This window comes from Leucoraja erinacea, chromosome 25, assembly GCF_028641065.1.
Source record: "Leucoraja erinacea ecotype New England chromosome 25, Leri_hhj_1, whole genome shotgun sequence".
Taxonomy (NCBI): Eukaryota; Metazoa; Chordata; class Chondrichthyes; order Rajiformes; family Rajidae; genus Leucoraja; species Leucoraja erinaceus.
The window spans coordinates 4,219,858-4,246,792 of record NC_073401.1 but is presented as its reverse complement, the minus strand read 5'-3'; the positions used below and the strand labels follow the sequence as shown (position 1 = coordinate 4,246,792).

Below are 26,935 nucleotides of genomic sequence, written 5' to 3'. Positions count from 1 at the left end.
TAGACGAATTAATCAAATCTCAAACTAGCAGTTACACTCTGGGTATTATAACATTGTAGCCTATCCCATGAAAGTGCATAGGAATTTTTAGTTTTGTTTTAATAACCCCACCTGTTCTTGAATTTTAATGGGCATTGGACAAAATACCAATTAAAGCCAGTTTCCAAATAAGAACATGTTTAATTTGTCAGTATTATTAATCACAACCAAAATATTAAACACTAAGCTTCAGCTACAACCATATTGCGGGCAGCTTGAAATGCAGCAATAAGTGAGCTTAGCTGGATCTTCTCACTGGTTCCCGATGCTAGTCTATACCTGTGAAAATAAAGGAAATGGTCATCATTGGTCAGAATCACAGCCTTTAGCCAAATTTTATTTCCTCCAAATCTTTGGGTAATGTTTAATACCACTTTTGTTTTAGTTATTTTTAGGATATCAAATAATGTATCAGAACAGGGTAGCAAGCCAATGTTGTACAAACCAAATACTCTGGTATATTACTTAACTTATCAAAGCAAGTTGTGGCATTGACCATTTTATGTTCCAATTAGATTTTTTAAAAATCCTTATTTATTCATTAGGATTGAATATATGGAAGTCCATATGTTAGATTCCAATGTGATAAACAGCCAGTTTTTGATTGGACTCTGTTGTACATGGTATAGCTTCTGCTTTTGTTTTGCAATGATCAAAACATTCCACATGATTATGGTTGGGGAAAAATGCAGTTAACTGGTGAACCAAGGTGTGCACTTCCTCTACAAAACTGAAATTTGAAGGTGAATGAGATTTTTCAATGTTTAAGTGGATTCCCCATTTTCCCCCCCTTCTATGCCAAATGATCTGGTTGAGCAAACATTATCAACCTTCTACTTACAGTCACTGTTCATGTGGGAATATGATCAGTAAGTGTTAATTGGCTGTGCAGCATGGAAGGAGTGGAACTGGAAAGAAATTGCATCATATTTAGCTTTAAGCCCAGATGTCTGATTGGAGATCATTGCTAGTGTTATTTGTCTAGCTGCAGAACTGTTTTCCAAAACAAATTGCAAACAAGAGTATACCATCCAGCCCCTTAAGCCTCTTCTAGTATTCAGTAAGATCAAGCCTGATTCTCCACTCTCTTTGCTTCCATTGGTCTAAGAGCTATTAAAGATTTGAATTGTCCTCAACAGCAAAAAGTGACTGTTCAAAGATGAGAAGGTTCAACCTTCTCCTTAGCTTAGTCCTTAGTTTTAATGCTACAGCATGGAAACGGGCCCTTCAGCCAACAAACTGCACCAAGCATTGATCACCAGTTCACGCTAATCTATGTCATCCCACTTTCTCAGCCATGCAGTGGGGGCAATTTTAGAGGCCAATTAACCTATAAACCCACATCCCTGAAATGTGGGAGGAAACTGGAGCACCCCGACACGGGGAGAATGTTCAAACTCCATACAGACAGCACCAAAGGTTAGGATCGAACCCAGGTCTAAAGCGCTCCACCAGCTATGCCACACAAATATAGTCAATTCCCTTCTTGATAGGGGACAGTCTCCACTTTCCTCCTGTTAAATCCTTTCAGGATCATGAACAGAATCAGTTCAAATCCGAATCAGTTTACCCAGCCCTGCAGAAGTCTATGATGGTTAATTTCCAAAATTGTGAAAGTATAGTACTTAAAATGGGTAATACTTGTTCTTTTAGTCTCTTCCTTCCTCCATGTGTCTTTATATATGCCTGCTACCTATATTTGTGTCATTTTGAGCAGAGATTATCTAATAATTATGAGATTAACATAGTGCTTTTTTCCATTTGTCATTGCTCTTGCTGAAGTAACTACCACACAATTCTATTAAGAAATTTCCATCATAAAAGGTGTCAAGACAAAAGAGGAAAGAAAGTAATTTTACTATATCATTATAAACCAACTTTCAAAATAGGAGCCCAAGCTTCTAGAAACTGCTGAATAAAATTCTTAAAACAATTTCAAAGATCACTGTTCAAAAATATTTGACACCTGGCTTTAAGTCATCCATTTCATATTTTGAGGCTCAGTGAAACTGAAGAAGAGTTTTTATAAAAAGCAGCAAATGGTTAAAATCTGGAGCATACCATCATGGATTGTTGTGGAGATAGATTTAATTGGTCGGGTGAGTAACAAAAGAAAAAGCACTAGTGTCTGGAAGGAAGGTTGACAGCTGGGTGGCCTTCCATTTATGATCGAGATTGTTTCTTCTCCAACCCTCACACCCCATGCTTAAATCATATACCCGTTTATATACCAATCCTCAAGTATCCACTTAAAGATAACAAATTTGAAGTTACTTACTCAATATCTGCCATCTTGATCAACAAATGAATACGAATTGAAGGTGGTAAATCAACTGAAAAATAACATCATAATACGATTAATCATAAAAACAACTGATTTGTTTTTTTAAGCGGAGTTCTCAATGTGTTGGGATAAAACAGAAGTGAGACACAAGAGATTGCAGATACGGGAATCTTGAGCAAAAAAATTACTGGAGGAACTCAGCGGATCAGGCAACATTCTTGGAAGGAAAAGGACAACTTACTGAAGTAGGGACCAACCCAAAATGCCGTCTGATCACTTCGCTCCATAGATGTCACCAGCAGTTCCTCCAACTTTTTTTTAAACAAAAGTGACATGGGTGGCCGAGGAAGCTTGTTCCATTGGAAGTATTATGCCAATCGATTAGTCATTTGAGTTCAAGAGGAAAGGTAGTAAACTACAGAACAATAATCCTAAATTCCCACCAGAATAATTTGAAAAAAAAAGATACAATTGGATTTAAAAAGTGAAACTAATTGGGTATAAAACAAATTTATTGAAATACTCAACCGGTCAGGAAGCTTCTATGAAATGGTAAACAATGTTAATGTTTCAGTTTGACGGTTGCGATGACCCTGAAGATTACCAGCATTTGCAGTGTTTTAATTTTCAAAGTGCTTTGTTTAGCCCACCAGTCTCTACATTTCCAACCTTTATCACAGCAAGAACTACATGGACGCAGTAACGACATTTGGTAAATTTATTAGAATTACGTAAATCCACTTAATAGTTCGATTCTGCAATTGCCAAGCAACAGTATCAGCGTACATCTGGAATACCCTTCAAAAGTAGGAAAGAAACCATCTATGTGACAAAGTGCCGAGAGAAATTAGGAAAGGAATTTTTGATCCAAGTGGGAAGTTTCAAAAAACATTTTGGGTGAAAATGGAAGGGTTGACCATTATATCTTAAGGAGGGCATCTGAGACTGAGAGCAAACAGCTACTAATTTTGGAAGTAATGGTGACACAACAGATAAGTAACAAAGACCAAAACAGAATATTACCATTTTTTTCTATCAGAATCTAAATGTTTTAATGTTTAGAGCAGAAATAATCTTAATGCACAAAGTAAAGATAAAGTTGCTAATCTACAATCAGGTGTTTCAAAGTGTTCAGATTTAGAAACATTGTAATCAACAATATATACAAGTTAACCTGGTGTACAAACCATGACACGAGTTAAAATGTGGCATATTCGTGGAACAAACTGTTAATTCAAAAGCTGACAAGTGGTATGATCGAGCGTGATGCAGATTAATATCTGCTAAAGATAAATAGAACAATTGAGAGGAACATTTTCATAATTTATTAAATTATATTCTCAAAAGCCACCTAGTGGTTCTTCCTACAAGAGAACATTTTGTTGTTATGGAAACAGCATTGGTCTCCAGGGAGACAAAAGCTTGAAAACATCCAGCATCACCCAGCAGATGGTGTCAGTTTGAGGAACAGGTCTCTGCTAAGAATTTGACTGCAAGCAGCTGTAACAAAGCTATCAACGTATACTGTTTACTAAATGCAACCTTGAGAATTCCCCAAGCATCTTCTCTAATCTATTGCAACATGAAATGCCCAGCTTAAACACAAGACACAAAGAATGGATCTTGTTCCACTCTGAGTATAATCAATCATAATATCATAATTTAAGCAGTGTTTTGAATTTCATCATAGCACATTCATGTTACTGGTGTAATCTAGTCAGATCCAATTTTAATATATAGAATGACATCATTCAAGATGCTTTGGATTGGGGCACCTTACAATTGTCATATTAAAGATAACATGTTAATTTCAAAATTAATGTTGAGGTTGGTGGGGAGAGACAAAGTGCTAGGATTCAGGGAGAAGAACTTAAAACCCAGATTAGCTACCCTAAATAGAACATAAATTAAAATTTAACTCAAAAGATGGCAATCTTAAATCTCTTCACTTCTCCTAACCAGGGGACCACCCATCCCTATTTATACAGGGCGTTTATGACTTTTACAAAGATCAGGTTCCAGTTCCATGTTGAGTGACTGCACTACTTTTCCTTGTCTTCCAGATAGTTTTACTGTGGCTGTGGGTCTGGCAGGACTTCTTCGTGACTTTACACAGGAGGGAAGCAAAAGCAGAAGGTGGAAAAAGAGGGAAGATGAATGGGAGGATGAGCATAGGTCAGACTCACAATGCATTATCAGCAAAATCCATTCATTCTTTAACTTCATTAAGGAAGTTGTCTGTGCAACTCTGCCTGAAACTGCTAAGCTACGATGGGCCTATTTACAGCTTCCAACTTCCAAAAGAGGCCCCATGCAAAATACGAAATATTTTGCTAAAACCCACTTATTTGATTATTGTTTTGGTTATCTGCTGCAATATTTCAAGTGTGACGTCACTTGATGGTCAGACCACTTACTGTCGAACCCTCGTTAGTGGTTACGAGGACTGTCATGTGAAGTCATGAGTTAAGGGGAGTGTCCTGCTACATCAGCAGATCTTACCTTGAGATCATCAGTCAACAGGTAGCTGAGCTCAGCAGCAGCAGCAACAGCAATGACTCTTATGTTTGAGTGTCCCAAACGCACATGTATGTTAAACTTATCTCACCAAATTAAGTAGCCGTTTGATCACAAAGTTTGGACTCGCTACACAAGTAGATTTCTGTCTGTATTTTGATTTCAGAACCCTTAAGTGAGAATTTACTGCTTCAAAAGGCACAACTAAACTTTGATGTTGACGAAATGACACCTTTCAAATATTTGGTATGGAGAAATATACAGGGACTGGGGGAGATTTATGGGAGAGATAGTGCAGACATAAAAATTGTCCTTTACTACACTTGAGCCCAGTGTTGAAAGAGCTTGAGATGCAATGGAAGAGGTGCTATAATCTCTGAGCTACTGTAGTTTGGGTAGCTTCTCAGTTTGATTCAAGTTAGTCTGCGCTCGGATGCTTCCGTGTGAAAAAGAGTTGTGCAGTAGGGTCAACTCTGAATTGCTATTATTCTGAATCTTTGTAGCATCTGAAGGAGGGTCTTGACCTGAAATGTCACATATTCGTTTTCTTCAGAGATGCTGCCTGACCTGTTGAGTTAAGAATCATAGAGTGATACGGCGTGCAAACAGGCCCTTCGGCCCACCTTCGGCCACACACAGTCCAACATGTCCCAGCTACGCTAGTCCTACGTGCCTGCATTTAGTCCATACACCTCCAAACCTATCCTATCCATGTATCTGTCTAACTGTTTCTTAAATGTTGGGATAGTCTTGGCCTCAACTACCCAATCTATTCCTCTCATGATGTTATACACTTCCAAAAGATTACCCATCATCCTCCTGTCCTCCAAGGAATAGAGTTCCAGCCTAAACCTCGCCCTATAGCTCAGACTCTAGCCCTGGCAACATCCTCGTAAATCTTCCCCATACCCTTTCCAGCTAGACAACTTATTTCCTATAACATGGTGCCCAGAACTGAACACAATACTCTAAATGCCGTCTCACCAACATCTTATACAACTGCAACATAACCTCCCAACTTCTATACTCAATATGTAAGAAGGAACTGAAGATGCTGATTTAAACCAAAGATGGACACAAAAAGCTGGTGTAACTCAGCGGGACAGGCATTTCTCCAGAGATGCTGCCCGTTCCGCTGAGTTACTTCAGCTTTTTGTGTCTATCTTCTATACTCAATACTCAGACTGATGAAGGCCAATGTGCCAAAAGCCTTCTTGACCACCTTATCTACCTGCAACTCCACCTTCAAGGAACCATGCACCTGCACTCCTAGATCCCTCTGCTCCACAACACACCCCAGAGCCCTACTATCCGCTGTGTAGGTCCTGCCCAAGTTAGATTTCCCAAAATGCAACACCTCACATTTCTCTGTATTAAATTCCATCAACTATCCCTTATCCCACCTGACCACTCGACCAAGATCCTGCTGCAATTTTTCAGCCATCTACACTATCTGCAAAACCACCTACTTTTCGATCATTAGCAAACTTGCTAGTCTTGCCATGTATGTTGATCATTGATGTAGATGACAAATAGTAACGGGCACACCACCAGTGTTAGGCCTCCAGTCTTTTTAAGTAACATTTAGCATTCCAAGTTACTCCAGCAGTTTGTGTCTATTTTGACTGTTGTTACTAATCGGAATATAAACCTTGCTCCTTTTTCAGTTGGCAAAGGAAACAAAATCAGTATGGGGAATAGAGGTTGCAGTAGAGTGACGGAGGCCATAATGGTTGGCGGGGGGAGGGTGATGAGGTACCTGTGGGAAGAGAGGCCAGGGATCTATCATGCATGCCATATGGTCTGATTATGTGATGCAGGACTGGGTAGGTCACTAGATCTAAGCTATCATCCACCCCACCACCCTTTAAAAATAAGACATGTCATCTTTCAGATAAGTGTCAGATAAATCCTATATTGTGAGATCTCCTGCACCATAAACCAACAGGGAGACTAGGATCAAACGCCTCACCCAAAGCCGCTCTAAAATGGCGTGTGTTCCATTTTGAAATGTGGTCACTTTACCTAGAGAAGGTAACCCATTGATAAAACTGCCAAGATGGTCACATAGCTGCAAAAACAGAACCTACCAAACATCCTCATTTACAACAGGGGCACTTGAGGAATAGAGCACAGAACTATTTTCAAATTTCCCATTGAAATGAAATTTGTCTCTCTTCCAACTCTGCACCCAGCCCCGGTCCTTACCGCATTCCACCTCCACAAAATAAAATTGAATCATAGCCGCTGATTACGATGTGGGATTTGTCACTACAGTTATTAAATGAACAATATTTAAACAAACATGCAAGTTTGGAATAAATATAATACATTTGTTCCACTCAACCTTTACTAGACATTATTTAAAGTTGAGTGTTTTTTGCGATTCTTGAGCTCAATCATTTGACCGTTTCAAAATATTTACTTATTTACAAAATATCACAGATCCATTTATTTTGCTATCATTTAAAAGCTCTAAGTTGCAAAGGAAACACTAGTAATTTAAATATATACATTGCAAACACAGTGATACTAGATCATGGAATAATTTATGTTCTGCAGGCAACATTGTGCAGCAGATTCCCTTGTTCCTGTGACTGCCTGGGTATACGGTGCAAATGGGCAACAGAGATAACATACTGATATGGATTTTTTTAGCAACAATGTTGCATAATTCCAGCAATCCAATAGCTCAGGTGGAGGATAACAATGTCCATTATTAGGTCCACATTAGATGCATAATTTAATTAGTGTATCATGAATATGCTCACTGTACTTACAAGTAACGAAAACCAAAACAAGTCCAGGTTAGTGCTAAGCCAATTAATAGAAACTACACCAGATATAGGGTGGATAATCCCGATTAATGAAAAGATAACAAATAATTGAACAAGTTTCCAAATCTTAGTTAAAGATAGTCCTATTTGGAGAGAATTCTTCAAGAGATAGGCTTTACTCGCATTCGGATGAGAATGGACTATTTGGAGATAGCGAGGACGGCTTTGTACGCAGCAGGTAGGCGTCTCACTAAATTGATTTTTGAGGAGGTGACAAAGGATCGTGATGAAGGTTGGGCGTTGGAGGTTGTATACATGGACTTTTGTAAGGTTTTTGATAAGGTTCATCATGATAGGCTGATGTAGAAGATTAAGATGCACGGATTCACAATAGCTTAGTTGCATGGATTCGGAACTGGTTTATTCATTAACAGAGGGTTGGGTTGGTAGGTAGATATTTTGGCTAATGATGTGTGATTAGTGGTGTTCCGCAGGGATCTGTGCTGGGACCTCTGCTGTTTGTGATATATATAAAAGACCTGGACGTAAATATAGATGGGTTGGTGAGTAATTTTGATGGCAACACCAAAATTGGAAGAGTTGCAGACAGTGAGGAATGCAGTCAGAAGCTACAACGGGATATAGATCAATTGCAGAAATGGGTGGAGAAATGGCGGATGGGAGTTTAACCTGAGCAAGTGTGAGGTGCTGCATTTTAGGAAGTTGAATGTGAGGAGTAACCAGTTAATGGCAAAACCCTTAACAGAGAGATCTTGGAGCCCAATTTCATAGGTCACTAAAGGAGGTGGCACGTAGATACGGCAGTAAAGAAGGCTTATGGTATGCTTGCCTTCATTGCTGGGTGCATTGTGCAATATAAGATTCAGGAAATCATGATGCAGCCCAAAAATACTTTTGTTAAGCTGCATTTGTAGTATTGCATGCAGTTCTGATTGCCCCCATTACAGGAATTAAATGGAGAGTTTGGAAAAGGTGCAGAGGAGGTTTACCAGAATGCTGCCTGGATTAGAGGGTTACAGCTATAGGGAGAGGTTGGATTTGATTGTTTTTCTCTGGGATGTCAGAGGTTGAGGGGAGACTTGATAGAAGTATATAGAATTATGAGGCATATTGGCAATAGACAGTCAGAATCTATTTCCCAGGATAAAAATGGTTAATACCAGAGGGCACAGGTTTTAGATGAGAAAGGGAAGTTTAATGGAGATGTGCTGGGCATGTTTTTTTTTAAACAGAGTGGTGGGGGCCTGGAATGCATTGCCAGGGATGGTGGTCGAGGTAGATATAATATTGGCAATAGATATAACTTCACAAATGAGGAGTGCAAACAGCATCTTGGAAAGTATGTAAATACAATATTTACTATATGACGTTTACAAAAATACCAGCTAAATTGCAACATGCAACAAACCTATAAGTTTTTGTTTCATTAGATTCAGTCCTCTTACCTCGATGTACAAAAGTATGAACCTCAGTCAGAATGTCATGCAGAGCTAAACCTTTCAATGTCTTTAATTCCATGATATCTGATGAAAAAGTTAAGGGGTTTAAATAAAATCGTAAACTGAACATCCCACTAATTCACCCAATAATGAAAAAATACTATTGGAGCCCGGGAAAGTTGTACGTGTCCATTACACATAATGAAATTTGCCAATGTGGCGGCTCCCAAGGGTCGTGCCATCATACTGTCAAACCCCTCGGCACGGGAGTGGTTCAGTCCAGAGGCGGTCCTTAGCCCTTAGGTTTAAAGGCAGGGGTTTGGGTGCCATCTTTCTCTAGTTTGGTCTTCCCTACAACCGGGAGGAACATAATTAAAGGTGCCTCTCAAAACACTGGACTTTGTGCTTCCTTTTGAGACCCACGCACTACATTGGTGACCCCCGACGCTCCATTGGTGTCATGATGGAGAGAAGAGAAAGCCCTACCTCCTCACAGGCCGGCCCGGCCCTGTCTCTGGACGCGGTCTCGGTGAAACTGCCCAACTTCTGGACCACCCAGCCGCTCATCTGGTTCCAGCAGGCGGAGGCCCAGTTCAATCTGTGGGGCATCACGGTCGATGCCACCCGCTTCTATTACCTGGTGGGGGCCCTCGGCCAGGACACGGTTGAAGAGGTCACGGACTTCCTCGCAGCCCCCCCCGGACACTGATAAGTATCTCCACCTTAAGGAGCTCCTGCTCCAGATTTATGGCCTAAGCAGGATGGAGCGTGCTGCTAGGATCCTGCATATGAACGGCCATCTAGCCTCCTAAAGGAGATGGTGGCTCTACTGGATGGGCACACGCCGTGCCTGTTGTTCGAATATACATACCTGCATCTGCTGCCGGCCTACATCCGCCTTCAGCTCACAGACGCCTTGTTTGCCGACCTCAAGGCCCTCGGGAGGCGCGCCGACGCGCTGTGGATGACGCGCCCTGATGACGTCAACGCGCTGGCTGTCAGCAGCCACGGGGACGCACTGAGGACGACGTGCCCTGATGACGTCAATGCGCTGGCCGTCGGCAGGCGGGCCGATGACGTCACCCCGGCAGCTCCCGATTTCCTCCGGTGGGGCGGGGGAGCTATGGAAGGAGTGACAGCTCAAACCCGACGGCCCGTACGATCGCCCCCAGCGGCAGTGAGGGGTACTGAACCTGCAGTCCAGAGCCAGCAAGCTGCAGGCACCACCAGCAGGGGCAGGCAAGCTCCAAATAACACCAACATGAGACGCTGGTGCTATTTCCATCAGCGCTGGGGTGCTGCAGCACGACAATGCCGCCAGCCATGCACGTTCCCCGGAAACGCCTGGGCCGGCTGCCAATAGTCCCCGCGGCGGCCGGCCAAATTCACCGCCTCTTCGCCTGGGATCGGCGCTCCGGGACCCGCTTCCTCGTGGATACTGGAGCGGATATCAGCGTCCTGCCCCCTTCGCTGGCCGACATTCGTTCCGGTAAGCGGGGGCCCGTCAGTGGGCGGCGCGACTCTGGTCAGCAGCGGCCTCTGCAGTCTGTCCGAGTTTTATTATTTTCTGTCTGTGTTTAAATGTAGTTTTTGTTATTTTTGTTGGGGTGTGTGTGTGTGGGGGGGTGGGGGTGGGGTGGGAGAAACTTTTTAAATCTCTCCCTGCACTGGAGACCCGACCTTTTCTCGTCGGGTTTCCGTTGTCGTTGGGGCCGCAACGAGGAGCGGCCTCCAACAGGAAGAAGCCGGGGACTCTGGTGCTACGACTCACCGTCGCCGTCGCGGGGCTGGCCGAGTCCGGAGCGGGTGGAGCGGTGGAGGAGCGCTGCTGCTCCTGCTACCGGAGAGTCGGAGGCTCCAACGGCAGGTCTGTGGACGGCGGCACCGGGAGCCCGCGGGTCCCTGGAGGGAGACCGCTTTTCAGGGCTCCCGCAACGGCGACTTCCCCCGCCCGAGTTGCGGGGTTGAAGAGCTCCTGGAGCGGGGCCTGACATCACTGCCCCGCGCGGCTTGGAATGGCCGCGGGACTCTGCGAGCGCACACCGGGGGCTCTAACATCAAGACCCGGTGTGCGACCTCGCACCACCCGGCGTGGCTTTATTGGCCGCGGGACAATCGCCATCGCCAGCCGGGGGCGTTGACTTTGACTCTGACATCGGGGGGGGAGAGTGCAGTGGAGAGATAAGTTTTTTTGGCCTTCCATCACAGCGATGTGATGGATGTTTATGTAAATTATGTTGTGTCTTGGGTCTATGTGTTTGTAATGTATGGCTGCAGAAACGGCATTTCGTTTGGACCTCAAGGGGTCCAAATGACAATTAAATGTATCTTGTATCTTGTCCTCACCGCGGCGAATGGCAGCCCCATCCGCACATATGGAGTGCGCATGGTTCCGATCGTGTTCGGCTCCTGCCATTTCTCGTGGCGGTTCACCATTGCCGACGTCTCCCAGCCATTGTTCGGGGCCGATTTCCTCCGGGCGCATTCCCTCATGGTGGACGTCAGGTGTCAGCGTTTGGTCAACGACGCTACGATGGAGCCGATCACTTTGCGTTTGTATCAACCGGTGGGACGGCCCCTGGCTTTGCACGGATCTTGGCCGCGTTCCCAGACATTCTGACCCCGCAGTTTCGATCATCGACCCCCAGCCACGGAGTGGTACATTTTATTCAGACTACGGCCCACCTCTCCATGCACGAGCACGCTGACTGCCGCCGGATAAACTGCGTCTGGCACGGCGGGAATTCCGCACAATGGAGACCTTGGGGATCATCTGCCCTTCGAGCAGCCACTCCACATGGTCTCTAAGTCGAGCGGGGATTACCGACGGCTGAACGCCGCAACAACAGCGGATCGATACCCCGTACCCCACATCCAGGACTTCGCCACCCATTTGGCTGGAGCCACAATATTTTCCAAAGTGGATCTGGTACGGGGTTATAACCAGATCCCGGTTCATCCGGATGACGTACCCAAGACGGCGATCATCACGCCATTCGGACTTTACGAGTTCACGCGGATGCCGCTCGGCCTCAAGAACGCTGCGCAGGCCTTTCAACCCCTAATGGACGGGGTTTGTCGCAACCTCGATTTCGTGTTTGTGTACCTGGACGACATCCTGGTGGCCAGCCGCTCGCAGCAGGAGCATTGCGCCCACCTTCGGCAGCTCTGTCAGCGGCTCAGCGAGCATGGTTTGGCCATCAACCTCGACAAGTGCCGTTTTGGTGTAACCGAGATTGACTTCCTCGGCCACCGCGTGACTGCGCAAGGCGCAGTTCCCCTGCCTGACAGGGTCGACGCCATCCGTCGGTTTCCCCGCCCACGCACGGTGCGTGGCCTGCAGGAGTTGGTCAGCATGGTGGCGTTTTACCATCGTTTCGTGCCATCCGCGACCCACATCATGCGGCCTCTGTATCAACTTCTGGCGGGTGGGCAGAACAAGTACGTTGAATGGACCCACGAGGCAGGGCAGCTTTTGACGGCGCGAAGGAGGCCCTTGCTCGGGCCGTACTGCTGGTGCACCCGCGGGAAGATGCCCCAACTGCTCTCACGGTGGACGCCTCGGAGTTGGCGGTTGGTGCTGTGCTGAGCAACTGACGGGCGGAGGTTGACGGCCCCTGGCCTTCTTCAGCCGGCACCTCAACCGTGCGCAGACGAAATACAGCGCGTTCGATCGCGAGCTCCTGGCTCTGTACCTGGCAGTGCGCCATTTTCGCTACTTCCTGGAGGGCCGCCCGTTCACCGCCTACACGGACCACAAGCCGCTCACTTTCGCCCTGGCGAAGGTTTCCGACCCCTGGTCCGCACGACAGCAGCGGCAATTGGCCTACATATCGGAGTATACAACATCTATCCGCTACATCGAGGGGAAAGAGAACCGGGTGGCCGACGCATTGTCCCGCCCCGCTATCAACGCCGTGTTCGAGGTGGCGCCCGGAATTGACTATTCTGCTCTGGCAGAGGCACAGCTCACGGACGATGAGGTGCCCGCCTACCGGACTGCCATCTCCGGCCTCCGCCTTGAGGATGTCCCTCTCGGTCCTGGGGGAGTGACAATCCTGTGCGATGTGTCGTCCGGTCAGCCGCGCCCCATCGTCCCTGCCACCTGGCGCCGGAGGGTGTTCGAGGTGATCCACGGACTGGCTCACCCATCAATCCGGGCGACAACAGCACTAGTGGCCGCTCGTTTCATGTGGAACGGTCTGCGCAAGCAGGTGGCCATTGGGCTCGCACCTGCATTCCGTGCCAGACGGCAAAAATCCAGCGCCATGTACGTGCGCCTTTCCAGGAGTTTGGTCTACCTCACCGGCAATTCGACCATCTCCACGTAGACATTGTAGGGCCTCTCCCGCCGTCCCGGGGCATCACCCACCTTCTTACAATGGTGGACCGCTTCACGCAGTGGCCGGAGGCCATTCCGCTGGCCGATACTTCAACGGCTACGTGTGCTCGTGCGTTGTCCGCGCACTGGATTGCTCGCTTCGGGGGGGTGCCGGCGCACATCTCCTCAGACCGGGGGCCACAGTTCACCTCCGAGCTGTGGTCAGCCATGGCTCGCTTGCTGGGGGTGCGGCTACACCACAGCTTACCACCCGCTAGCTAACGGTCTGGTGGAGAGGTTCCACCGGCAGCTAAAGGCAGCACTGAAGGCACGACTCTCCGGCCCGGACTGGATGGACGAGTTGCCGTGGGTCATGCTGGGCATCCGGACTGCTCCCAAAGAGGACTTGGCCTCATCATCGGCGGAGCTTGTGTACGGGTCGCCACTCACGGTGCCCGCGGAGTTCGTGCCGTCGGCGCCGGGGCAGCAGGGAACGCCCTCATCCACCTTAAAGCGCCTTCGCGAGCGAGTTGGCAGGCTCGCACCCGTGCCGACTTCCCGCCATGGGACATTTCGCCCACACGTGCCATCAGCCCTCAGGGACTGCCCATACGTCTTCCTGCGCCGTGATGCCCACCGGACGCCACTCCAGAGGCCGTACGAGGGCCCGTTCCGGGTGCTGGAACACGGGCAGTCGACTTTTGTCCTGGACATGGGGTGGCCGGCCGGAGGCAGTGTCGATTGACCGTTTGAAGCCAGCACACCTGGACATTGGCTGGTTGCCCAACCTTGGCCTCGAGGGCGCCCCCCTTCACGGCTCCCTCCGCCTGTCACTCCACCTGTCCTCCCGCCGGTCCCTCGACCTGTCCCTCTGCCAGCCCCACGATCGGCTGACTTCCGCACGCGGGCCGGCCGGGTCGTGCCTCTGGTTCTGGGGGGGGTCCTGTGGCAGCTCACAAGGGTCGTGCCATCATACTGTCTAACCCCTCGGCCCGGGAGTGGTTCAGTCCGGAGGCGGCCCCTAGCCCGAGTGTTTAAAGGCAGGGGTTTGGGTGCCATCTTTCTCTAGTTTGGTCTTCCCTACAACCGGGAGGAACATAATTAAAGGTGCCTCTCAAAACACTGGACTTCGTGCTTCCTTTTGAGACCCACGCCCTACACCAATTACATTTTTTCCCTTGTGCACAGCGTTTGTTTTACGGGCATCGTGCAGAAACTGTAGAATGCTCTGGGGATCATATTAGTGCCTCAATTTTGAAATAATGACTGTGTGTGCTTTGGGAACACAATCATACTAAAAGCCCTAACCACTAATTCTAATTTTAAAATATATTTTTCATTTTCCTTTCTTTTCATTTAAATGCTTCTGGAAAGGTTTCCAAACACATTAACTGGGCAGGAGTTCTACCTGCCCGTAATTTATTTAAAATACTATTTAGCTATTCCGTCATCACAATAACAAGAACATGTGGCAAGTTATAAAGATGATGCAATGGCGTGTTATTGCAAAACTTAAAGAAGACGGCAGCTAGGCATACTGTACTATGGGAAGGATAGAAATCAAAGTAATTGGAATGTTATCCAGCTAGAGAAAATACAAATATGAAGTAGGACATGAATGAACGCTGCTACATTCAGAAGGGATTTAGGTATGATTCGATAGAGTTGTTTAAAATTTAGATTGGTATAGAGTACATAGACCGACTGTTTCTCATGATTCACAGTCACAAGATTAAATACAATTCACGACAGGCAGTAATCGACCATCTTCATCTCACTTCGACTCTTCTGGAAAAAGTACTGTTATATTGTGTAATTCCTTCCTCACATAACCACAACCATGCTCCACTTGTTGTCACTTCCATTCCTCGAACTGCCATATTCAAAAAGATTCTCTATTTGCTCTATAACATTATAGCCAAATTTGATTTCCTTTCTCTCTTTTCCATAATTCCTCTGCTACCTCCCTGACCATTTTCTAGTCAACCACTATAAACCATCTCCAAGGCAAGCCCAGTAGCAACATCCAAGTTTTACTTCTTTCCTTCCCACCTTTCCAGATCCCAAACAGCCCTTGCAGATAAACTACCAATTTTTTTAAATTTAGCAACCTGCAATTACTATTAATGATGTTGTTTCCTCTATACTTGTCCTCTCAAATATAGGCAATTCAATTGTTTCACAGAATTTGTCAGTTCAGTCTACAAAAGTAACCCTATACTTCTGGTTGCATGCCATTTCCATTCACCTCATCTTCATTCTATCCTCACAGTTCTTGGCATCCTAGATTAGACTTTCGATCGGGAACTCAACTGACTTCTTTCTTTCACATAGTTCAACAATTTCAGTTCATAAACCCTGCACTCACTTTTTTGTGCAGTTGGACCTAATAATAGATCTGTAACGCACACTTGTACTTTCTTTGGTTCCATCATTACTTTCTACTTATGGCTTTTCTTTTCATTTATTCCTAGGTTAACCTTCACTGCATAATCTTTTTGTTTTGTTTTTCCTCTGCCTTTCACATTCTCTCTCTTCTACACTCATTTAAAATGAAGTTAAATCCCTTAACCATTTTTTAATTTTAATGAAAAGACATTTCCCATGTTCACCAACAAAGGATGCCTGATCTGGTCAGCATTTCCATTTTTTACCACCAACTTGTCCATGTCGACCAAGATACCTTATTTAAGCTAGTCCCATTTACATGTGTTTGGCTCATTTCTCTCTAAACCTTTCCTAAAGTGGATGAACTAGTTGGACAGAATAAACTGTTTCCATGATTTAGTTTCTATTAATTCTGATTGTTGTTTTAATCTGAAAAAAAAGCACTGTTGTGCTATATAATCTTGTCCACTTTCAATTAAAAGGATACTCTTATATGCAGTGGTGAAGTCTTTGTTGAGCATCCAATCCAGGATGTTTGCGATATCTGACTTTAGTGGATGACCAGTGCAGGTGTACACTGTATCCTCAGTGACTTTGTCATATGCCATGTTTGTGCTCTGTCAATTGAGAACACAATTGGATTAGTTTCAATGTGATCAAGAAATACCCAACAATTGTAATTCCTGTGCACTGTAAGAAAACTCACCTGTAAAATATTTAAAGATCGTCGCATGTCACCATTGGAAAGTGTCAAAATAGCCTTTAGTCCATCTGGAGTTATGTTGACTCTAATGATATGATCACAATATATTTTTCTTAATCTATCAATTATTGCATTTCAAAAAAGAATCCAGCTGTTTCTTACATAGATTATCAGTGACAGATCAGTAAGTGTATATTTCCCTGGGGGAGTGAGTTAATTTTTAATCTTTTAGATCCATGGAAGATTTTGCTGTTGAATATCCTGGTAACATCCTGATCTGGGCCTGATTGAAGTAAGGAAGAGAGATAACATTTGCTGAAAGGAGAAAGTACAGATGCAGTAAATTAGAAAACAAAAAAATGTTGTAAACACTCTAGAGGTCTGTGGAGAGAAAAACAAAATTAATACATTTAGCAGATTTGGTATCATCAGAACTGATGTCAGAATGAAATTAACCTGCCATTTCCCCACCAATTTCTATAGCTGATCAATATCACACTGTATACTTTCACGGTTTTCCTCACAAGCTGCGAGCCCAGCAATTTTGGTATCATCTGCAAAACTTACTAACCAAACCCTCTACATGTACATCCAATTTATTTATATACATCTCAAACAGCAGAGGTCCTAGCACAACATTTAGATGGACATACAAACGCGTTTAGATGGCCAAGGGCTTATTGAGGATAGTCCACATAGTTTTGTATGTGGGAGGTCGTGTCTCACAAATCTTATTTGAGTTTACTTTGGTAGATTAGACCTCATGGGATCGAAGGAGGGATAGCCGAAAGGATAGAAAATTGTCTCCCTGGAAGGAAGCAGAGGGTGATGATGGAAAGTTGCTTTTCGGACTAGACGACTGTGACTAGTGGTGTGTCTCAGAGTTTGGTGCTTCGCCAATTGGTGTTTGTCACCAATATTGATGCTTTGGATGAGAACATAATCCAGAGCACGAGAGCATGAATAGCAAGCTTGCAGATGTCACAAAAATAAGGGGTATTGTAGATAGTGAAGATGGTTATCAAAAATGATAGCACAAACTTGATCGGTTGGGCAGGTGGGCTAAGGAATAGCTAGTAGATTTTAATACAGGGAAATGTGAGGTGTTGCATTTTGGGAAGTAAAACCAGGGCAGATCATACACAGTGAATGTAGGGCCCTGGGGAGTTTTGTGGAGCAGAGGGATCTAGGAATGCAGGTACATCTATATAACTAAAAGTCTCATCTTGACCACTTCCCTTCTGCGCTGTATATTGATTTTTGAAAAAACGCTACCCTATATCGCTATGATTTTTGGCCGGTCCTCCTCCGCTGAGGCAGCCCAGAGGTTTCCGATCGATGAAAAAAAAAGTTATGGGTGTTTAAAAAATCTTGAGATCAGCTGATTGGTCCTCTCGCCTGTCAATCACCTTGTTGAAGGTAACGCCCCTTCCGGGGAGGGGGTGGGGGGGCTATAAAACCGTAGATGCCTGGACGTGAGTCAGTCACTCTGGAAGATTGCGAGGGAGAGTCCACAACTGTGATTCTAAGCAGTGAATCAACTGAACTGTGAGTCTGCAATGTACATGCAATAAATGATTTGTTAGCCCTTAATGACAATGCAATGAGTTGTTTGGCAATTTGGTGGCCTGCACTCTGCTTGGAATGTTATGAAATTGAATTTGGTGGCCTGCACTCTGTTTGAAATGGAATTTCAAGGAATAGCCGTGAGTGAACTGCCAGCCCACCAGCCCTGAGTAACTGAGCTGCCAGCACACCAGCCCTGAGTGACTGAGCTGCCAGCCCACCAGCCCTGAGTGACTGAGCTGCCAGCCCACCAGGCCTGACTGAGCTGCCAGCCCACCAGGACTGAGTGACTGAGCTGCCAGCCCACCAGGACTGAGTGACTGAGCTGCCAGCCCACCAGACCCGAGTGACTGAGCTGTCAGCCCACCAGCCCTGAGTGACTGAGCTGCCAGCCCACCAGGTCTGAGTGACTGAGCTGCCAGCCCAAGAATCCATTCAGCACACAATGTCCATACTAGCCCACTGGAAACCAGTCCCTTCGACCCACAACACCCATACTAGTGTTCCAGAAAGCCCCTGGACACTGACCCTGACACAGACCCTGCAGACCTCTGCTGGTCACAGGAATACTCTGACTTCCAGTAAGCCAGTTCTGAATCCATATGACCAAGTCACTGTTATTCCCAAGCATTTTAATCATAATCGTATCAGCCTATCATGGGGGACTTTATCAAATGCTTCCATAACTAAAATCCATACAGACAACATGTACCATGCTACCCTCATCGATCAACTTAGCTAAAAAAACTCAACCAAGTTAGTAAGGCATGCTATGTACAAAGCCATGCTGACTATCACTAGTTAACCCATTCTTTTCCAAATGGGAATAAATCCTATCCTAAAGAATCCAATAGCTTCCCTACCTCTGACATGAAGCTCATTGGTTTATAATTTCCTGGATTCTCTCTACCTCGGTGGCGGCACAGTGCTTAGCGCTATCGTAGAGCGGGCGATGTCTTGCCTGGGTCGCTGCGCTGGAACTCCGATATGCTGGGACCGCCGATGAAACATCGCGGGTGGCGGCGCTGACCCTAACACCGGGAGCCTGGGATCTCTCGCCAAGATCGCCAGTGGTGGTGCTCCATCCAGTGCAGCCTGTCAGCTTCGGAAGCCGCGGTCTCCGGTAAGGAAGCGGCCGTTCCAGGTTTCCCAAGCTGCTGTGAGGATTCTCCCGACGCCGGAGCACCATCATCCGGCAAGAACAGCCTGGAACATCGGGCCTCCGTAAAGGCGACTGCGGAGGCCTCAATAGGCCCGACTATGGTTGGACATGGGGATGGGGACTGGACTTTGTGCCTTCCCTCATAATGGGAACCATTGTGGGGGGATATTTTTTATGTTTAAATTTCTTTATTATTGTTATGTTGTATTTTTTTATGTGCTGCAATGGCAATACGCATTTCACTACACCAATTGCTGTATGTGACTAATAAAGAACCTTTGAATCTCCCCCCTGAAGCACAAGAACATTATATACTCTCCAATCTTCTGGGACCTCGTTGTGGCTAGAGAGGATGCAAGGCTTCCCTGATCTCCTATCATGCCTCTCTCAATATCCTGGGATAGATCCCATCAGGCCCTGGGGATCCCCCAGGCCCCAAGATCTCCAAGGTATTTTTAGTTGCTAAACTGCGCTTGCATGTTCGTATTCTCCAAACTGACTCCACTGTCCTCGATGTTCTCCTTCTTGGTGAAAACACACGCAAAGTAATCGTTTTGCACCTTATCTGCTTCCCCTACATCTAGATCTGTATCTAAGCACAAATTCCTTCCTTTATTCTTGAGTCACTGGTTACTGAAGATGGACATTATTAGAGGTAGAGCCTTGGATGTTTCACATTAAAAAGAGTTTGACCAATGGTCAAAACAATGGCAAATAGATCCTAAGCAACTCAAATGTGAAATTATCCAGCCTGGGTTTATAAAGATCAAAACAGAGTATTTGTAATTGATGAATCTGGAATTAATGAAAGTCCAAATGAGCTGAGAGGTGTATTGTAGACCATTAAAAATAAATGACTATAATAATATTAAAATACAATAATTCAAAGGGCTTGAAATGTTGGCCTTTTCTATTCCCCTATGTCTAGTCCTCGTGAGTACAAATCCTATAAAAACCACACCATGACCAGCTTTGACTTGGGCTCACATTTCTCAGAATTTTTTCTAGCTCTCAGAGGAAATGCAGAGTGGATTTACCAGAATGAAACCTAGTCCAAAGGTTAAATTACAAAGAGGGATTACATAAAACTGAATAGCAAAACTCGAGGGGTAATCTGATCTGTCTTTTAATATATTGATGGCAAATTGACAAGATAGATAGAAATAAACAGTTTCTGCTGGTTATAGAGTCCATGACCAGGTGTCAACCATCTGAAAAATTAGAATCGCATCTTTCAGGAGCAAATTTAGGAAACACTTCTTAATGCATAGAAAATGGATAAGTGACAATTATTGCTGCACCAATAATTGAATTACGCCAATAAATGGAAAGGTTTAAAGGGATCTGGCCCAAATGCACCTTGGTTGGGCTGAAGGGCATGTTTCTGCACTGTATGACTCCAGGACTCTATGACCCATCATGGATTTGTTAAGAAAATGTATCTGTCCAACCAAATCAATTATTTGTAACAGACTGAAATTAAAATAATGCAGTACAGACTATAACTGAACTTTCAAAGTAGCATTTGATGAAGTGCAGTCCAGTGGACCTTTTTGCGGAATAGAAGCATGTGGTATTAAAGGTACTTTCCGTACCCAAGGATAGGAGTTGGGATTAGCAGAGATCAAATACAAAAATCAGGAAATACTAGAAACATTCAGCAGATCAAGAAGCATCTGTGGAAAGATAAACAGTCATTGTTTCGTTTCTGAGACCCTTGGTCTAAATCAGATTTGAGGAAGGATCTTCTTGATTTGAAATGTTAACTGTTTCTCTTTTCACAGTTGCTGTCTGACCTGTTGGGTGCTTATAGTATTTTCAGTTTTTATTTCCCACTTCCAGTATCTGTAATGATTTTATTAAAAGCAAGGAGTGGATGGGAAAGAGTGGCAGCTGGTGCTGTAAGGCAGCAACTCTACCATTGCGCCACTGTGGTGCCAATGTTGTCCTTTTGTTTAAGAAAGGAAAGAGAGAATCCAGGTTGTAAGGAAACTATTGGAGAAAATTCTTCAAGATAGGATTTACTCCCATTTGGATGACAATGGGCTAATTAAGCACAGTCAGAACGGCTTTGTGCGCGGCAGGTCATGTCTCACTAACTTAATTGAGATTTTTGCAGGTGTGACAAAGGAGATTGAAAAAGGTAGGGTGGTGGATGTTGTATATATGGACTTTAGTAAGGCTTTTGAAAGGTCCATCATGGTAGGCTGATTCTGAAGATTAAGATGTACGGATTTCCCGATTACTTGGTTGTATGAATTTGAAACTGGCTCATTCATAGAATGCTGAGAGAATGGAGCAGCTGGGCTTGTACACCCTGGTGTTTAGAAGGATGAGAGGGTATCTCATTGAAACATATAAGATTGTTAAGGATTTGGACACGCTAGAGGCAGGAAACATGTTCCCGATGTTGGGGGAGTCGAGAACCAGGGGCCACAGTTTAAGAATAAGGAGTAAGCCATTTAGAACGGAGACTAGGAAACACTTTTTCTCATAGAGAGTGGTGAGTCGGTGGAATTCTCTGCCTCAGAGGGCAGTGGAGGCAGGTTCTCTGGATGCTTTCAAGAGAGAGCTAGATAGGGCTCTTAAAAATAGCGGAGTCAGGGCATATGGGAAGAAGGCAGGAACGGGGTTGGGGATGATCAGTCATGATCACATTGAATGGCGGTGCTGGCCTACTCCTGCATCTATTGTCTATTGTCTAAGACAGAGGTTTGTGTTGGAAAGTAGATATTCTGGCTGGAGGACTGTAACCAGTGAAGTTCCTCAGGGAGTGGTACTGGGAATGCGTAGGAAAGAACTGCAGATGCTGGTTTATATCGAAGGTACACACAAAATGCTGGAGTAACTCAGCGGGACAGGCAACATCTCTGGAGAGAAGGAATAGGTGACGTTTCAGGTCGAGACCCTTTTTCAGAACCGAGTGGTACTGGGACTTCTGCTGTTTGTGATATAAATGACCAAGTTTGCTGACGACGCCAAAATGGAGGAATTGCAGACAGCAAGGAAAACTATCAGAAGATACAGCGGCATATAGATCACCTGCAGAAATGGCAGAGAAATGGTAGATGGGGAGACGATGGAAGTATATAAAATTATGAGACACATCTATGTGGACAGTCTATGTAGAAGGTAGACGGTCAGAACCCTTTTCACAGGGTGGACATGTCCAGCACTCGAGGAGATAGCTATAAGGTGAGAGGGAGAAAAGTTAACGAAGATGTGTAGCGCAAGTTTTTTCTCACTGAGGGTGGTGGGGGCCTCAAACGCATTGCCGGGAGTAGTAGTAATGGCAAATGCCATAGTGGTGTTTAAGAGGCATTTAGATAGGCACAGGGAATAGGGAATAGAGGGGTATGGATCATGTGCAGGCAGGTGAGATCAGGTCAGCTAGGCAGCATGTTCGGTACAAACATTGTAGTCTGAAGGGCCCGTTCCTGTGCTGACTTATTCTATGGTCTAAATGTGAGTAAATCCTATCCCTAAGTATCCTTTTCAATAGTTTCCCAACCACTGATGTGAGAATCACTTGAATATCTCTACTTCCATTCTTTAACAAAGGAAGAAGATTTAAATTAAAAGATGCAGCATCTCGTTTAGCATGGACGAATTGGGCTGAAGGGATAGTTTCTGTATGATTCTAAGATTTGATTAACAGACTGCAGAAAAGGTGGAAGCTTTATTAAAAACTATATAACACAATATAATATTTCCTGTATGAACAATTACAAAGACTTACTTTTCTTCCTGAATGACAAATTCCAATCTTGGGCTCATCTGTTCTGTTGTCAGTGGTCCAAAGCGGAACCTTGTACATCGAGACTGCAAAGCAGGGATGATCTTTGATAGGTAGTTACAGATCAGGCAAAACCTTGTGTTTTCTGTAAATTTTTCAATCACTGCACAACAAATAATTAATAAAATTGAGTTAAAAACGTGGTTAACATTTTGACAGCATTTAAATGTTTGAAAGAACGTTTCCTTAATAGTGCCAGAGCACCAGTCTCCTCAGGTTTTTGAATCCTGGAAATCTGAATTTATGCAAATTCTCCCATACAGTTTTAAAGCTTGTTTTCACATTAGTATTAGTATTAATAATAACAATAATAATGATAATAATACATTTCATTAATGACTGCATTCAATACAGTTCCCTCCATAATGTTTGGGACAAAGACCCATCATTTATTTATTTGCCTCTGTACTCCACAACTTGAGATTTGTAATTTAAAAAAAAATCATGTAGTTAAAGTGCACATTGTCAGATTTTAATAAAGGGTATTTTTGTACATTTTGGTTTCACCATGTAGAAATTACAGCTGTGTTTATATATAGTCTCCCCATTTCAGGGCACCATAATGTTTGGGACACATGGCTTCACAAGCTTTGTAATTGCTTAGGTGTGTTTAATTGCCTCCTTAATGCAGGTATAAGAGAGCTCTCAGCACCTAGTCTTTCCTCCAAATGTTCCATCGCCTTTGGAAACCTTTATTGCTGTTTATCAACATGAGGACCAAAGTTGTGCCAGTGAAAGTCAAAGAAGCCATTATGAAACTGTGAAACAAGAATAAAATTGTTAGAGACATCAGCCAAACCTTAAGCTTACCAAAATCAACTGTTTAGAAAACATTAAGAAGAAAGAGAGCACTGGTGAGCTTACAAATCGCAAAGGGACTGGCAGGCCAAGGAAGACCTCCACAGCTGATGACAGAAGAAATCTCTCTATAATAAAGAAAAAAACCCCAAACACCTGTCCGACAGATCAGAAACACTCTACAAGAGTTAGGTGTGGATATGTCAATGACCACTGTCCGCAGAAGACTTCATGAACAGAAATACAGAGGCTACATTGCAAGATGCAAACCACTGGTTAGCCACAAAAATAGGATGGCTGGGTTACAGTTTGCCAAGAAATACTTAAAAGAGCAACCACAGTTCTGGAAAAAGGTCTTGTGGACAGATGAGGCGAAGATTAACTTATATCAGAGTGATGGCACGAACAAAGTATGGAGGAGAGAAGCAACTGCCCAAGATTCAAGATTCAATTTAATTGTCATTTGGACCCCTTGAGGTCCAAACAAAATGCCGTTTCTGCAGCCATACATTACAAACAAATAGACCCAAGACACAACATAATTTACATAAACATCCATCACATCGTTGTGATGGAAGGCCAAAAAAACTTATCTCTCCACTGCACTCTCCCCCCCCCCCGATGTCAGAGTCAAAGTCAAAGCCCCTGGCTGGCGATGGCGATTGTCCCGTGGCCATTAAAGCCACGCCGGGTGGTGCAAGGCCGCCGCTGATGTTGGAGCCCCCGGCGTGCGCTCGCAGAGTCCCGCGGCCATTCCAAGCCGCGCGGGGCGGTGATGTCAGGCTCCGCTCCAGGAGCTCTTCGAGAACGGGAGAAGTCGCCGTTGCGAGCCCTGAAAAGCGGTCTCCCTCCAGGGACCCGCGGGCTCCCGGTGCCGCCGTCCACCAGACCCGCAGTTGCAGCGTTCGAATCTCCCGAAGTCGGGCCGCAGCAGCAGCAGCGCTCCACCACCGCTCCACCCGCTCTGGACTCGGCCAGCTCCGCGACGGTCAGGTGAGTCGTTGGCACCAGAGTCCCTGGTCTTCTCCTGTTGGAGGCCGCTCCTCGTTGCAGCCCCAACGACAACGGAGACCCGACAAAGAAAAGGTCAGGTCTCCCGTGCAGGGAGAGATTTAAAAGTTATCCCCTCCCTCCCACCCCACCCCACACACACACCCCAACAAAAAAATAACAAAAACTACATAGAAACATAGACAAAAAATAATAAAAACGCAGACGGGCTGCATAGGCCGCTGCTGACGAGAGTCGCGCCGCCTACAAATCTAAAGCATACCATCTCATCTGTGGTGGTGGGGGCGTTATGGCCTGGGCATATATGGCTGCTGAAGGTACTTGCTCACTTATCTTCATTGATGATGCAACTGCTGATGGTAGTAGCATAATGAATTCTGAAGTGTATAGACAAATCCTATCTGCTCAATTTAAACAAATGCCTCTAAACTCATTGGCTGGCAGTTCATTCTACAGCAAGACAATGATCCCAAACATATTGCTAAAGCAACAAAGGAGTTTTTCAAAGCTAAAAAATGATCAATTCTTGAGTGGCCAAGTCAATCACTCGATCTGAACCCAATTGAGCATGCCTTTTATATGCTGAAGGGAAAATTGAAGGGGAGTAGACTCCAAAACAAGCATAAGCTAAAGATGGTGGCAATACAGGCCTAGCAGAGCATCACCAGAGAAGACACCCAGCAACTGGTGATGTCCATGAATTGCAGACCTCAAGCAGTCATTGTATGCAAAGGATATGCAACAAAAAAAGCAAACATGACTACCTTCATTTACATGACATTGCTGTGTCCCAGACATTATGGTGCCCTGAAATGGGGGGACTATGTATAAACACTGCTGTAATTTCTACATGGTGAAACCAAAAATGTATAAAAATGGCCTTAATTAAAATCTGACAATGTGCAGATTTTCTTTCTATTACAAGTCTCAAATTGTGGAGAACAGAGGCAAATAAATAAATGATGGGTCTTTGTCCCAAACATTATGGAGGCACTGTATATATTCCATTATTTTAACTCTGGGTAATGCTCATGTGATTACTGAATGAAATTATATCATACAAAATGTCGGCAGGTTGATACAATCTGGGTCACTACAGAAAAAGGACATTTCTGAAATAGGATTACAAACAATTCTCAGGAATTAAACCGTTACGTAACTCGAGGATTGTCTGTATTCCAGCATTTTCTAAAAACAAATTGCTATTTCAAATGCAATTGAAATGACTCAAAAGCTCTTCTGAAGAGCCAATTTTCACATGGTTAAATGGAAATATACCCAAATAGAAATATTATTTTAAATTCCCACATGTTAAAACGGCAGCAAAGCTAGTGCCCCTTGTGGGGTTGGAGAGCTAAATAAAATCATCACAAGATTTATTTTACATTCATCAATTGCCAAATCACGAAGAGTAGAGACCAGGAATAGGAACTTTTTACCTTCCTGCTTTTACAACCAAAGATTGAAGTGTAACATTCAGGGGCTAGGCGAGATAATGAAAGGAATACATTTTAACAAAAGCATGTGATATTCCTTCCACCCAGCCGTCTGCACCATATTGTAAAACAAATTTATTTGGTTAATTTACTAAAGCAATAATCTGCATGTCAACTCCTACATCAAACAAAATAAAAGAACAAAATCACATTAAATCTGATTACTGCTAGTTCTCACCTCTTCGGAGGGCATTCTGAGCATCTTGAGTCATAGCATCTGCCTCATCTAGAATAACAAGCTTAAAACCTTTCCTGAAATAAATATGTAAAAAAACATAGGTTTTTACTTCTGAAGAGTTTGGAAGTGATGACCTCAATGGTCAGTAATTAGACAAGAGATTTAAATTATTTAAATAATTATTCTACATAATTTCACATTTACAGATGATGCTTTGCTGCTTGAAATAGACTTCTTTGTGAATTGAAATAAAAAAGTACTTGCTTGAAAATGGTTCTGGTACTGGCAAAGTTCAATATTGGTCCACGCACCGTGTCAATACCACGGTCATCAGAGGCATTCAGCTGCAAAAGAAAAATAATGTGACAGTGTGAAATTAATACTATTCCATTTAATTGACACGTAGACTCTAATTAATACACTCACTACCTAGCCCGCC

General features: G+C 44.4%; 1 protein-coding gene across 1 annotated transcript in view; it reads right to left on the bottom strand.

Annotated features, from left to right (window-relative positions):
* Positions 1–160: 160 nt before the first annotated feature.
* Positions 161–26,935, bottom strand: part of rfc5 (replication factor C (activator 1) 5) — a 59,542-nt gene continuing 32,767 nt past the window's right edge. Inside the window, exons 4-11 of the mRNA XM_055655593.1 lie at positions 26,761–26,840; positions 26,497–26,570; positions 22,957–23,116; positions 16,493–16,574; positions 16,274–16,403; positions 9,084–9,161; positions 2,318–2,372; positions 161–318 (exon numbers count right to left, since the gene is read on the bottom strand). Coding sequence (XP_055511568.1) covers positions 222–318; positions 2,318–2,372; positions 9,084–9,161; positions 16,274–16,403; positions 16,493–16,574; positions 22,957–23,116; positions 26,497–26,570; positions 26,761–26,840 — 756 coding nt within the window. The 3' untranslated portion in view covers positions 161–221. The remainder of the gene's footprint in view (positions 319–2,317; positions 2,373–9,083; positions 9,162–16,273; positions 16,404–16,492; positions 16,575–22,956; positions 23,117–26,496; positions 26,571–26,760; positions 26,841–26,935) is intronic.